Source organism: Phoca vitulina, unplaced genomic scaffold, assembly GCF_004348235.1.
Source record: "Phoca vitulina isolate PV1807 unplaced genomic scaffold, GSC_HSeal_1.0 scaffold1, whole genome shotgun sequence".
NCBI classification, from domain to species: domain Eukaryota; kingdom Metazoa; phylum Chordata; class Mammalia; order Carnivora; family Phocidae; genus Phoca; species Phoca vitulina.
In genome coordinates, this window is record NW_022589704.1 from 60,907,313 (window position 1) to 60,922,103 (window position 14,791).

The 14,791-nt window shown below is 43.4% G+C and overlaps 1 protein-coding gene across 1 annotated transcript in view; it reads right to left on the reverse strand.

Moving 5' to 3' along the window:
• MYO3B (myosin IIIB) overlaps nucleotides 1-14,791 on the reverse strand; it is a 390,474-nt gene that overhangs the window by 106,484 nt on the left and 269,199 nt on the right. The window contains exon 30 of the mRNA XM_032401018.1: nucleotides 5,267-5,363. Within this exon, the coding sequence (XP_032256909.1) occupies nucleotides 5,267-5,363 (97 nt within the window). The remainder of the gene's footprint in view (nucleotides 1-5,266; nucleotides 5,364-14,791) is intronic.

Consider the following 14,791-nt stretch of genomic DNA (forward strand, 5'->3'; position numbering starts at 1 on the left):
ACTAAGCCACACTGGCAAATCACTTGTAATATCTTTTTGTTTAAGCTTCCACAAAGGCAATTTATTAACAGAAAACAATAATTTGAGGAATCCTGTCCACAAACAGTGACCATGGCAACCCCCCTTCCCACAGGTACTGTGGGGGTGGGGATGGGGGTGAGGGTGACATCCTCAATCCACCTGATCTTCACTCCTGAGCAGGCAAGGGCTCTGAGGGCTGACTGGGCCCTGGACCCGGGGGTTTTGGTGCTGTTTCCTCCTGTGACCTGGAGTTTGATGAGATGCTCAGTGACTTGCCCCTCTGGGCTACATCCTGGGCAGCTAATATGGCAGCATAGGGAGAGGATTCATCTGGGTCAGCCTTCACCTTCAGCCCACCAGCCACATGGAGGATGGTGTCCTTGCCAGAAAGACTGGTGACATGGACAGAAGTGTCACTGAAGGATGCAAAGATGTGGCAGACACCACACACATTTTGTCCTTTAGCTACCTGAAGTCCAAGTCTGATGACCTGTTTTTCCTTCTTTTTTTTTTTTTTTTAATTTTTTTTAAAGATTTTATTTATTTATTCATGAGAAACAGAGAGAGAGAGAGAGGCAGAGGGAGAAGCAGGCTCCCAAGGAGCAGGGAGCCCGATGCGGGACTCGATCCCAGGACGCTGGGATCATGACCTGAGCCGGAGGCAGACGCTTAACCATCTGAGCCACCCAGGCGCCCGACCTGTTTTTCCTTCTGCTTGGAGGTGCCATTTCTGCACGTCTTCTCCAGACTCCACCACCAGAAAGCGAATTACTTGTAATATCTTAATGTCAGAAATTATAAAACGTGTACCTCTTTCATCAGGTAGTTATATAAGGATTAAATAAGGTAACACATGTAGAACACTTAGTACAGTGCCCAGGAATTTGTTAATACGTGTCAAATGTTAGTTGTTTTTATTGTTGGAGAGAGAAGTGCTGATTTCAAACCCAGACCTGCCATTTATTTTCTGTGTGACACTGGGTGACCCTCCCGATTAGCTGATTAGGGGCAGGAGTAGGTAAATCTGATATGTCCAACTCAGCACTTGTCTCTAGACCAGCATGTGGGACCTACTTATCTTAGCCTTCCCTGATTTAGTTTACTTATCAGTAACATGGAGTCAGTAACCACCCAAAAAGGCTAGAATGAGAATCATGTGAGATCATTGTGGGAAAAGACCTGGACTCACAACAAATGTTGAGTGAAACTGAATGATTATGTTGTTCTTATTCTCAGCAATATATCTTGTCATGTTTGGGTCTTCCTTATGAACTCTTCCCTCTGATTTTACCTTCCCTTTATCTTTCCCTGGTACCTATCTGCTCCCATCACTACCCCTTCAGGACTCTTCTGGCACATTGTGTTGGTTGGTTCTCCAACCCCTTTTTTCTTTGCCTACTCTCTCCTGCAAAGCTGCAAATGCCCATGCTTGCATTCCCAGCTTTCTCTATTGCTCCTGGGCAGAGCACCTCTGCAAATTGGCAATTACTGGCCAGTGAGATGCAAGGGGTGTCCTAGGGACTTCTGGGAAACAGAGAGAGACTCCCGAGGAGAGCCCCCTTCCCATCCATCTCTTCCTGCCTGCTTTGGACATTGCCATGTGAGGAAATGATGCTTGGTGCTGCTTTAGCCACCGTGTGACCGCAAGGGGGGGCACTGCTGATGCACGGAAAGTGGCAGAGAGATGAAGAGGACCCACGTCCTTTTTGACATCTCTGAGCAAATGAACCAGCACTGGAACTTCTGTGTCCAGACCTCTATCCTGAGGGATTCATAAACATATTAGTTGAAGGGTCTGTTAATTACTGCTAAGAGCATCATCATTGGCATGACTTAGCTTTCTTCTTAGTCTGCCATCTCTTACCCTGGCATTCCCCCCCTCCTTGGTTTCCTTCCTGTCAACCCCTGGGTTGATCCACAGGGCACTGAGGTGATCAAGCACAGAGGGCAAAATGAGACCCCTAGCTCCCTGGGGCAGGCATATCCTATCCGATGAATTATTCTCGATCCTATTGTTGCTCTCACCACCCAAAGACTGAGCAGGAAGAACACTTCTTTCATAAAAATCTGAGCCTTAAGAGGGGCGTTGGAAGTCAGCTCAATAAACTTATGGAGTACCTATTGCACATATTGGAAACAGGGAGAAGTAAGAGTCAGCCCTCACCTTTGAGAAGCTGACCTGCTCGCATACAGTCAACCACAACACCAGGCAATACGTGAAAAACTGCAGAGAATGATAAACCAAAGTGTGGTTTGTTTATCACCAGGACACTGTCTGTGAGCTGTTACTGCTCACAATGTCATAAGGAGCTTGTGCCAGAATGTAAATCAATTCATCACCAAGTACATTGTTCAGCTGAGCTGATATTTTTTTCATAGCAAACTTTCTTGATGCAGAGAGCAGTGGGTTGATTTATATTCTGATGTAAGTTCATTATCTCGTCGTGATCCAGGATTTTGAGTAGTTCTGTTAAAATGGACTACAAAGGTTTAAGGAGCATTGAAGAGAATTGAGGTCTTCATGGAGTAAAGGGATATGTCAATGTATCTTGATGAGATAGCTAAGAGCTGAACAGAAAGGCATGAGCAGAGAGAACAGAGGTAGATGTGTTGGTAAAACAGTAAGTCTGACCACACAGGGTGCATTTCGGGACATGCTGGAGGTGATGTGGAAGACAAAGTCCAGCAAGACAGAAAGAAGCTTGGTATGGCACACTGAGATGTCTGAACCTCTTTTGGTCTAAAATGGGAAGCAATTAAAGTTCTTTGAAAAGTCAGAATATGCTCTAGGACAATTGATCAGGTGTCAGAAATAAAAGCTGGTCTATAAAGAAGAGAAACAGGAGAGAGAGAAGGAGATAATGACAGGCCTAGACCAGGGGAGGACGCTAAAAAAATGACTGGAGGTGGGGTTATGTGAGAGGTAGGGATCAAAAATGACTGCTGGAGAGAAAAACTGACTGCCAGGTTTCAAGGCTAGGTCACCAGAGAGTGTTTGTACAACTCACCACAGTAGGAGGGTCAGGCACAAAAGGTACTTTGCTGGGGACTTTTCTGCTGAGGCCCTGGTGTGTAAATCAGAAATACATGGCCAGGAGGGTTGGGTGTGGGAGTGAAGGGTTCAGAACACAGACCTGAGAACCATGCTCACTGAGCTGAGAGTTGATATCAGAACACATCAGTGAGAGAGGATATCACCCAGGTGAGGAGTAGAGAAGAAAGTCAAAGACCTGGAGAACTACCTCATTTCAATGGTGGGTGGATGAGGAGGATGGAGCCAGAGAAGACAGGACCAAGGATATCTCAGAGGAAGAGCCTGAAGCCTGCAGGTCCGCAAACACCAAGGAAGAGGGCAACCTGAGGCCAGCACGGCCCATGGAACAGATGCTGCAGAGTCTGATGAAGATGAGGTTCTAGCAATTGGGAGCTGAACTTCCCAAGAGCAGTTGTAGAGACACGGGGAGGGCACAGATCAGATTTCAGGATCAAGGAGGGAGGGGTAGGTGAGGGAATGAGGCAGCTGACCCAGATGTCAGTCTGAGATAGTCTGATAGTAAAAGTAAGAGGGAAGCCAGGGCCAAGAGTAGCCTTTTTTGTAGAAAGGGGAAAGGTATAAGCAAAAGGGAAAGAGACAGCAGAGAGAGAAAGCTGTGAAAGCAAGTGTGGGCTAACTGATGGGGATAGGGCCTGGAGGATAGGACCTCGAATGAAGGCATTAGTTAGCCTGTGCAAGGAAAAGACCTGTAGTCTTTTGAGACGAGAGCAAAGGAAGAAAGAACAGCTGGAGAGAAAGAGATTCTGAGATGCAGGGAAGTGAAGCTGAAGTTGCTCACAGCACTGCCCTGATACTGTGTAAAGTCAGCCACCAGCTGAGGCTGAGGGGAGTCAGGCTTGGGCTGGAGCCAGAGCCATTTCCCAAACTGGTTCACTGACTTGTCCAAGGTCAAACAGCTGGAAAATGTTGGCACTAGGACCAGAACCCAAGTCTTCCACCTGCCAAGTTCAAGGGTCTTCCTGCTGCATCAGAAATTCTAAACTTTGTCATTCTAGTATGAGGTGATAGGCCTATAATATTTCCTCAAGTACCCTTGGATGAGCTGTTCTGTTGGGAAAGTAGTGTACTTTATAAGCAGCCCAACAACAATTTGAGACCACTAGAGAAGTACTGATAATGTAATTTGTCAAGTCTCAAAAATATTAATAAGAAATCTCAAAAAATTAAGAAATATTTTTAAAAATTACAAATCAAAACCACTTCTTTTTCCAAGGGAAAATATGCAAAGAAGCTTCTAATGATCTGCTTCTTTCTCCAAATCCCGGAGTAAACTTTTAATGAAAAAGTCCCTACAACTGATTTAGAGGAGAATATGAAAGGTAAGCTTCATTCTAGTTAGACCATCCCTTTGCCATGGTCCACTCCTTCCTGTAGTTGTGTCCTCTTCTTGGTGACATGTATGACAGGGCCTAAAAACCTTTTCTGGGAGAAGGTAGGTTATGGAGATGCCCCTGAAGAATTGGAAGCCTAGGAGTTCCTTGAGTCTCCAGTGCTTGATGTCATGGGCTGGCCTGGCCTGACTTAAGGTGACCTGAGCCTACATTTAGCCAGGGGCATTGTCCTCTGCAGACCTGAGCAGCTCCTGTGTACACTGAAGATGCTGCATGGTGGCCCTGGGCTCTAATGCTCTACTTATTTTGAGTTATATTTAACTAGAAAGTGTGGGTAAACAGGAAATGATACTCCCTTTTTGCTTTATCTTAAACACAAGGTTTTTCTACCTTGGAACATTTTGGGCTGCACAATTCTTGGTTGTGAGGGGGCTGTGCTGTGCATGGTAGGATGTTTAGCAGTATCCCTGACCTCTACCCACTAGATGACATTAGCACAACTCCTTCCCTAAAGGTGTGACAACCAAAATATCTCCAGACATTGCCAAATGTCCCAGAGGGAAGAGGAGCAAAACTATCCCCAGCTGAGAAAAACTGCTTTACCTTAATGAGACCAAGGACCTGTTTTACCATGAAGAGAACCCAAAAAGCAGGATTGTGTTCAGGTTGCCCTACAGAATAAAGACTTTTGTCCACAGAGTAATGACCTCTGACCTGGGAGAATCTGATAAAAAACACTTTTTGCCTCTACTCTCTCCAACTCACCAATATAAAACACTGTTAGGAATACTTCTGTTTCACTGTCCATTGGAACAGAGCACCCGAGTTTAAGACTGGGAACATTATGGATAAGACTCACCAATTTTTCTCAGTGACAGCAGAAGAGTTGCTTGAAGTCTCTGCATGGCCATTGTTGAATTCTGTTTGTGGACTGCTTTTATGATCTATTAGAGCCCCTCAGAACGGAGAGAAAACAAACAAGAAAACAAACAAAAAACTTAGAGATCTATGGCTAAGTTCAGAGGCAGGGTTAGGTTTTAGCCCCCATCCACACTCCGCAGCACCTCTCTCCCCACCCTCATGCTGTTGTGCAGCCTTTGTCTATGACATGCTATCAAGACTGACCTGTTCTGGGATCCCAGCCAGCAAATTGAGTAAAATAATTCACAGTTATGGGGAAAAAAGCTACCTTTCTCCAACAATAGATAGAGATAGTGGACAGAGATTCGAGGCCCCCAGGAGAGGTCGACTGCCATGGTGGTGTGCAGGAGTTGGAATGGCAGTGGGCTAGACAGCAGACCAGCTTCCAGTCCCAGCTGGACAGGGCAGGGCTGCCTGCTGATGCAGAATGTACATCAGGGAATGGATTGTCATGATGTGGGTACGACAAACTGTAACTAGGGAATCATTCCTGGAGTAACCCATTTCTACACTGTGAACGAGGGTGGTTTACTGCTTCTCAAGAGTGGGAGTAACAAATACAATTCCTCCTTTCTGTGACCATGGCTGCCCAGCCATAACTAATCAATCATGACCCTGTTTTCCACTAAATCTTAATTCAGGTTCAAGTTCCTTTTTTTTTTTTTTTTTAGATTTATTTATTTATTTGAGAGAGCGTGAGCTTACTTGAGTGGGGGGAGAGGCAGAGGGAGAGAGAGAGAGAGAGAGAATCCCAAGCAGACTCCTTACTGAGTGCAGAGCTCATGGGAGGGGGTGGGCCTGACGTGATCTCACAACCCATGAGATCATGACTTGAGCCGAAATCCTGAATCGGATGCTCAACCGACTGAGCCACCTAGGCTCTCCAGCTTCAAGTTCCTTTTTTTTTTTTTTAAGATTTTATTTATTTATTTGACAGAGAGAGACACAGCTAGAGAGGGAACACAAGCAGGGGGAGTGGGAGAGGGAGAAGCAGGCTCCCCACTGAGCAGAGAGCCTGATGCGGGGCTCGATCCCAGCACCTTGGGATCATGACCTGAGTCGAAGGCAGACGCTCAATGACTGAGCCACCCAGATGCCCCCCTCAAGTTCCTTCTTAACATGCTTTACATCAGTGGTTCCCATGGTGCAGATGCCACGTGATCATGACTCCATGATGACAACACATGAAGCATCAACCTCACTTAGAAGCTTGTTAGAAAGTTGGGCCCCACCCAAGACCTAGTGAATCAGAACGTCCAGTGGTGGGAGCTGGCAATCTGTGTTTTTAACAGATTGGTGATCTGGATCCATGCTGAAGTTTGACAGACACTGTTCCAGATCAGTGATCCTTAATCCCAGTGGTATATTCAAATCACGTGGGAAGATTTTAAATATGCCTAAGCCCAGCCCCTAGAGATTCTGAAATTGACCTGGGGTAAGATTGGCATTAATTATAGGAAGCTCTCTGGATGATATTAACGTATGGCCAGGGCTGAGAATTAAAGTTTCACACAGTCACTACTAATCAATTAGGATAGGGGAGAGACTGCACCTATTTGCTGTCCTTATTTCAGGTCATCTAAAAGCATCCAAACCAAAATATAAACAGTGAAGACAATCTGTAAACTTGGCAATTGCGACATACTGCAGAAGATGCATAAAATGTATAAAGTTGGGGGGGCCTGGGTAGTGCAGTTGGTTCAGCGTCCAATTCTTGGTTTCGGCTCAGGTCATGATCTCAGGGTCGTGAGATGGAGCCCCATGTCAAGCTCTGTGCTCAGCGGGGAGTCTGCTTAAGACTCTCTCTCCCTTTCCCTCTACTTCTCCCCTCCCCCACCCCCAGGCTCTTTCTCTCTTTCTAATAAATAAATAAATCTTTTAAAAAAATGTATAAGGGGGGACGGAGCAAGATGGCGGAGGAGTAGGAGACCTGGATTTTGTCTGGTCTCAGGAATTCAGCTGGATAGGGATCAAACCATTCTGAACACCTACAAACTCAAGAGGAGATCGAAGAAAAGAATAGCAACAACACTCTAAACAGAAAAGCGACCACTTTCTGGAGGGTAGGATGTGCGGAGAAGTGAATCCGAGGATAGACGGCGGGGGAGGGGGCCTCCGACGGCCACTTCCGGCAAGTGATAGAGCAGTGGAGCACAAAATCGGAACTTTTAGAAGTCTGCTCCACTGAGGGACGTCGCTCCAGTGGCTAAGCAAGGGGTGGAACCCTCGCGGGACAGTGTGGTCTCAGGACCCTCAGGATCACAGAAAGACCGGGGGTGCCTGAGTGCAGCAGAGCTCCCAGGTATCGGAGAAGGGAAGCCGGCTGCAGAGTAGAGCCAAGGCGTGGGCTCTCAGCTCAGGGTTGCCATAAACTGTGATCTGTGGCACAGTCAGGCCACTGCTCTTCCAGCAGGGACCCAACAAGTGACAGATCCAGGGAGCCTCTCCTTCCTCCCTGGGGAGGAGTGGGGTGGGAGCTACTCAGTACGGACATTAGTACGATGTCGGATCTAGAGTTCAGAATCATCACTTTAAAGATACTAGCTGGGCTTGAAAAAAGCATGGAAGTTATTAGAGAAACGCCTTCTGGAGAAATAAAAGAACTATAATCTAACCAAGTCGAAATCAAAAAGGCTATTAATGAGGTGCAATAAAAAATGGGGGCTCTAACTGCTAGGATAAATGAGGTAGAAGAGAGAATCAGTGGTATAGAAGACCAAATGATGGAAAATAAAGAAGCTGAGAAAAAGAGAGAGAAACAACTACTGGATCACGAGGGCAGAATTCGAGAGAGAAGCGATACCATAAGACGAAACAACATTAGAATAATTGGGATCCCAGAAGAAGAAGAAAGAAAGAGAGGGGCAGAAGGTATATTGGAGCAAATTATAGCAGAGAACTTCCCTAATTTGGGGAAGGAAAGAGGCATCAAAATCCAGGAAGCACAGAGAACCCCTCTCAAAATCAATAAAAATAGGTCAACACCCCGACACCTAATAGTAAAACTTACGAGTCTCAGAGACAAACAGAAAATCCTGAAAGCAGCTCGGGAGAAGAGATACGTAACCTACAATGGTAGAAACATTAGATTGGCAACAGACCTATCCACAGAGACCTGGCAGGCCAGAAAGGACTGGCATGATATATTCAGGGCACTAAATGAGAAAAATATGCAGCCAAGAATACTATATCCAGCTAGGCTGTCATTGAAAATAGAAGGAGAGATAAAAAGCTTCCAGGACAAACAAAAACTAAAGGAATTTGCAAACACAAAACCAGCCCTACAAGAGATATTGAAAGGGGTCCTCTAAGCAAAGAGAGAGCGTAAAAGCAACATAGACCAGAAAGGAACACAGACAACATACAGTAACAGTCACCTTACAGGCAATACAATGGCACTACATTCATATCTTTCAATAGTTACCCTGAATGTAAATGGGCTAAGTGCCCCAATCAAAAGACACAGGCTATCAGATTGGATTAAAAAACAAGACCCATCGATATGCTGTCTGCAAGAGACTCATTTTAGACCCAAAGACACCCCCAGATTGAAAGTGAGGGGTGGAAAACCATTGACCATGCTAATGGACACCAAAAGAAAGCTGGGGTGGCAATCCTTATATCAGACAAATTAGATTTTAAACCAAAGACTGTAATAAGAGATGAGGAAGGACACTATATCCCACTTAAAGGGTCTATCCAACAAGAAGATCTAACAATTGTAGGTATCTACGCCCCTAACATGGGAGCAGCCAATTATATAAGGCAATTAATAACAAAAGCAAAGAAACACATTGACAACAATACAATAATAGTGGGGGACTTTAACACCCCCCTCACTGAAATGGACAGATCATCTAAGCAAAAGATCAACAAGGAAATAAAGACTTTAAATGACACACTGGACCAAATGGACTTCACAGACATATTCAGAACATGCCATCGCAAAGCAACGGAATCACATTCTTCTCTAGTGCCCATGGAACATTCTCCAGAATCAATCACATCCTAGGTCATAAATCAGGTCTCAACCGGTACCAAAAGATTGGGATCATTCCCTGCCTATTTTCAGACCACAATGCTTTGAAACTAGAACTCAATCATAAGAGGAAAGTCAGAAAGACCTCAAATACATGGAGACTAAAAAGCATCCTACTAAAGAATGAATGGGTCAACCAGGAAATTAAAGAAGAATTAAAAAATTCATGGAAACCAATGAAAATGAAAACACAACTGTTCAAAATCTTTGGGATGCAGTCCCAAGGCAGTCCTAAGAGGAAAGTATATAGCAATACAAGCCTTTCTCAAGAAACAAGAAAGGTCTCAAGTACACAACCTAACCCTACACCTAAAGGAGCTGGAGAAAGAACAGCAAATAAAGCCTAAACCCAGCAGGAGAAGAGAAATAATAAAGATCAGAGCAGAAATCAATGAAATAGAAACCAAAAGAACAGTAGAACAGATCAACAAAACTAGGAGCTGGTTCTTTGAAAGAATTAACAAGATTTAAACCCCTGGCCAGACTTATCAAAAAGAAAAGAGAAATGACCCAAATCAACAAAATCATGAATGAAAGAGGAGAGATCACAACCAACACCAAAGAAATACAAACAATTATAAGAACATATTATGAGCAACTCTATGCCAGCAAATTAGATAACCTGGAAGAAATGGATGCATTCCTAGAGATGTATCAACTACCAAAACTGAACCAGGAAGAACTAGAAAACCTGAACAGACCTATAACCACTAAGGAAATTGAAGCAGTCATCAAAAATCTCCCAACAAACAAAAGCCCAGGGCCAGATGGCTTCCCAGGGGAATTCTACCAGACATTTAAAGAAGAATTAATACCTATTCTTCTGAAACTGTTCCAAAAAATAGAAACGGAAGGAAAACTTCCAAACTCGTTTTATGAGGCCACCATTACCTTGATCCCAAAACCAGACAAAGACCCCATCAAAAAGGAGAATTACAGACCAATATCCTTGATGAACACGGATGCAACTATTCTCACCAAAATACTAGCCAGTAGGATCCAACAGTACATTAAAAGGATTATTCACCACGACCAAGTGGGATTTATCCCTGGGCCGCAAGGTTGGTTCAACATCCGCAAATCAATCAACGTGATACAATACATTAACAAAAGAAAGAACAAGAATCATATGATCCTCTCAATAGATGCAGAAAAAGCATTTGACAAAGTACAGCATCCTTTCTTTTTTTTTTTTTTTTTGAAGATTTTATTTATTTATTTGAGAGAGAGAGAATGAGAGAGAGAGAGCACATGAGAGGGGGGAGGGTCAGAGGGAGAAGCAGACTCCCCGCTGAGCAGGGAGCCCAATGCGGGACTCGATCCTGGGACTCCAGGATCATGACCTGACCTGAAGGCAGTCGCTTAACCAACTGAGCCACCCAGGCACCCTACAGCATCCTTTCTTGATCAAAACTCTTCAGAGTATAGGGATAGAGGGTACATCCTTCAATACCATAAAAGCCATCTATGAAAAACCTACAGCAGATATCATTCTCAATGGGGAAAAACTGAGAGCTTTCCCCCTAAGGTCAGGAACGCGGCAGGGATGTTCACTATCACCACTGCTATTCAACATAGTATTAGAAGTCCTAGCCACAGCAATCAGACAACAAAAAGAAATAAAAGGCATCCAAATCGGCAAAGAAGAAGTCAAACTCTCACTCTTTGCAGATGATATGATACTTTATGTGGAAAGCCCAAAAGACTCCACCCCAAAACTGCTAGAACTCATACAGGACTTCAGTAAAGTGGCAGGATATAAAAGCAATGCACACAAATCAGTGGCATTCCTATACACCAACAACAAGACAGAAGAAAGAGAAATGAAGGAGTCGATCCCATTTACAATTGCACCCAAAACCATAAGATACCTAGGAATAAATCTAACCAAAGAGGCAAAGGATCTGTACTCAGAAAACTATAAAATACTCATGAAAGAAATTGAGGAAGACACAAAGAAATGGAAAAACGTTCCATGCTCATGGATTGGAAGAATATTGTGAAGATGTCAATGCTACCTAGAGCAATCTACACATTCAGTGCACTCCCCATCAAAATACCATCCACTTTTTTCAAAGAAATGGAACAAATAATCCTAAAATTTGTATGGAACCAGAAAAGACCCCGAATAGCCAGAGGAATGTTGAAAAAGAAAAGCAAAGCTGGCGGCATCACAATTCTGGACTTCCAGCTCTATTACAAAGCTGTCATCATCAAGACAGTATGGTACTGGCACAAAAACAGACACATAGATCAATGGAACAGAACAGAGAGCCCAGAAATGGACCCTCAACTCTATGGTCAACTCATCTTCGACAAAGCAGGAAAGAATGTCCAATGGAAAAAAGACAGCCTCTTCAACAAATGGTGTTGGGAAAATTGGACAGACACATGCAGAAGAATGAAACTGGACCATTTCCTTACACCACACACAAAAATAGACTCCAAATGGTTGAAAGACCTAAATGTGAGACAGGAGTCCATCAAAATCCTAGAGGAGAACACAGGCAGCAACCTCTTCGACCTCAGCCGCAGCAACTTCTTCCTAGAAACATCGCCAAAGGCAAGGGAAGCAAGGGCAAAAATGAACTATTGGGACTTCATCAAGATAAAAAGCTTTTGCACAGCAAAAGAAACAGTCAACAAAACCAAAAGACAACCGACAGAATGGGAGAAGATATTTGCAAATGACATATCAGATAAAGGGCTAGTATCCAAAATCTATAAAGAACTTATCAAACTCAACACCCAAAGAACAAAGAATCCAATCAAGAAATGGGCAGAAGACCTGAACAGACATTTTTCCAAAGAAGACATCCAAATGGCCAACAGACTCATGAAAAAGCGCTCAACATTGCTCGGCATCAGGGAAATCCAAATCCAAACCTCAATGAGATACCACCTCACACCAGTCAGAATGGCTAAAATTAACAAGTCAGGAAATGACAGATGGTGGTGGGGATGCGGAGAAAGGGGAACCCTCCTACACTGTCGGTGGGAATGCAAGCTGGTGCAACCACACTGAAAAACAGTATGGAGGTTCCTCAGAAAGTTGAAAATAGAGCTGCCCTATGACCCAGCAATTGCACTACTGGGTATTTACCCCAAAGCTACAAATGTAGGGATCTGAAGGGGTACGTGCACCCCGATGTTTATAGCAGCAGTGTCCACAATAGGCAAACTGTGGAAAGAGCCAAGATGTCCATCGACAGATGAATGGATAAAGAAGAAGTGGTATATATATACAATGGAATATTATGCAGCCATCAAAAGGAATGAGATCTTGCCATTTGCAACGACGTGGATGGAACTGGAGGGTGTTATGCTGAGCGAAATAAGTCAATCAGAGAAAGACATGTATCATATGACCTCACTGATATGAGGAATTCTTAATCTCAGGAAACAAACTGAGGGTTGCTGGAGTGGGGGGTGGGGTGGGAGGGATGGGGTGGCTGGGTGATAGACACTGGGGAGGGTATGTGCTATGGTGAGTGCTGTGAATTGTGCAAGACTGTTGAATCACAGATCTGTACCTCTGAAACAAATAATGCAATATATGTTAAGAAAAAAAAAAAAGAAGAAGATAGCAGGAGGGGAAGAATGAAGGGGGGAAACCGGAGGGGGAGACAAACCATGAGAGACGATGGACTCTGAAAAACAAACTGAGGGTTCTAGAGGGGAGAGGGGTGGGAGGATGGGTTAGCCTGGTGATGGGTATTAAAGAGGGCACTTTCTGCATGGAGCACTGGGTGTTATGCACAAACAATGAATACATCTAAAACTAATGATATAATGTATGGTGATTAACATAACAATAAAAATTTTTTAAAAAATGTATAAGGTTGAAGTTATAATGATGGAACATATAGCATGACAAAGAGTGCAGAAAAAGAAATACAGAAATCAATAGTTTTATGTTGCCTATTCTGGGAAGAGTTAACTCTGATTCTATGTTATTGGTTTGGTTCCTTAGACATAAATATCTCTTGTGTAAAAGAAATGCAATTCTTCAAGCTATCAGTGATAGATAAGACCATCTGTTACTATTATTATTATTATTGCTATAAACACCAAAAGAAAAAAGATAAAATTTTAAGTGGAACATTATTATATTTTTATTATTACACACAAAACAAAACATTATGACCGAACAGTGAAACAGCAATGTTGAAAGAAGAAGAAAAAAAAGAAATCAAGAAAAATAGCTGCAACCTTCCAGAATTTCATTAATGGATTCCCTTCCCTCTCTTCCCTGCCATCTCTTGATTGACCAACTCCTCCAGTGAGAGGATCAGGCAGGTTTACCCCTACTGGAGATTCTAAAACAGTGTTTGGCCTAAGCTCACTTGTAATACTATGACAAGCAACATAAAAGCAAGAACTGACTTGAAAAGGAGAAAGAGGAGCCTACTTCAGGGGCACAAATAACTCTGCTTCCTTATTAGGAAGGAACATTGACAGGAATAATCTTTAACCTTGTGCTCGGGCCCAATTCGGCAGAACCAAGAGCTACCACGCACTGTTCAAAGTCCAGATGGTATCACCCATGTGGAAAGCTGAGATTGCGCTTGTCTCCATCTATCTGAGATCTTCAGAATAAAGAGGCACAAGAGCAGCTTAATAGTAATTCAGAGAGGAAAAAGCAAAGCAAGAAAAGATCACCAAGCCCCTCTTGGTTTGGGACTCTCAGGAGAAAGGTGCTATGTCCACCTCCAGAGAGGAAGCTTCAACATCTTTTCTTGGAACTTAGCAAATGCCCCCAGTTACTTTGCTTGGGTTTCCAATAAAAGTCCACAGAATTTCTGTTCATGTAATTGAAGGGAAAACTTATTCCATGTTTCTTATTCATTTACACTTCAGTCATCAAAATATTGATTTTTAAGAGTTATTTGAAGTATAAAAATCAAACAGAAAACTTACAGAATATTCTTAATAAAGCTTAGATGAAGTCTGTTCTTCCATCTCCCAGCTTTGCCTGAAGAGCAGGGAGAAGGATTTGAGTCAGAGTAAAAACATAAACTTAAATAAGAAGGAGGCCATCAAACTATTGAGTTCAAAGCAAAACCCAATATTGTGAAATATTTTTAAGTATGTCCTGGTGACACTTGGAATCATCTGGCATCTCTTTGGCAAATTAATTGCTGAACAAGGAGATTCAAGAAACAAAGATATGGAGAAAACCAGAAAGGTAAAATAGGGTGGTCATTCTAAGTGAATGGATCAAGTTAAAAGGAATAAGACCAGTGACATGGCTGAAAAAATTCAATGATGAGCTTGCCCAGCAGACCTGAGGTGTGTGCAGGTGGGGCAACAGAGGCTTCTCCAGATCGGGGTCTCTTCTCCTCAGAGGACCATCCCTAAGTGTTCGGTTCAATGAAATAAAGCAATTCTAAGAAGGACTTCTCTGAAGGAGTCGAATCCTTC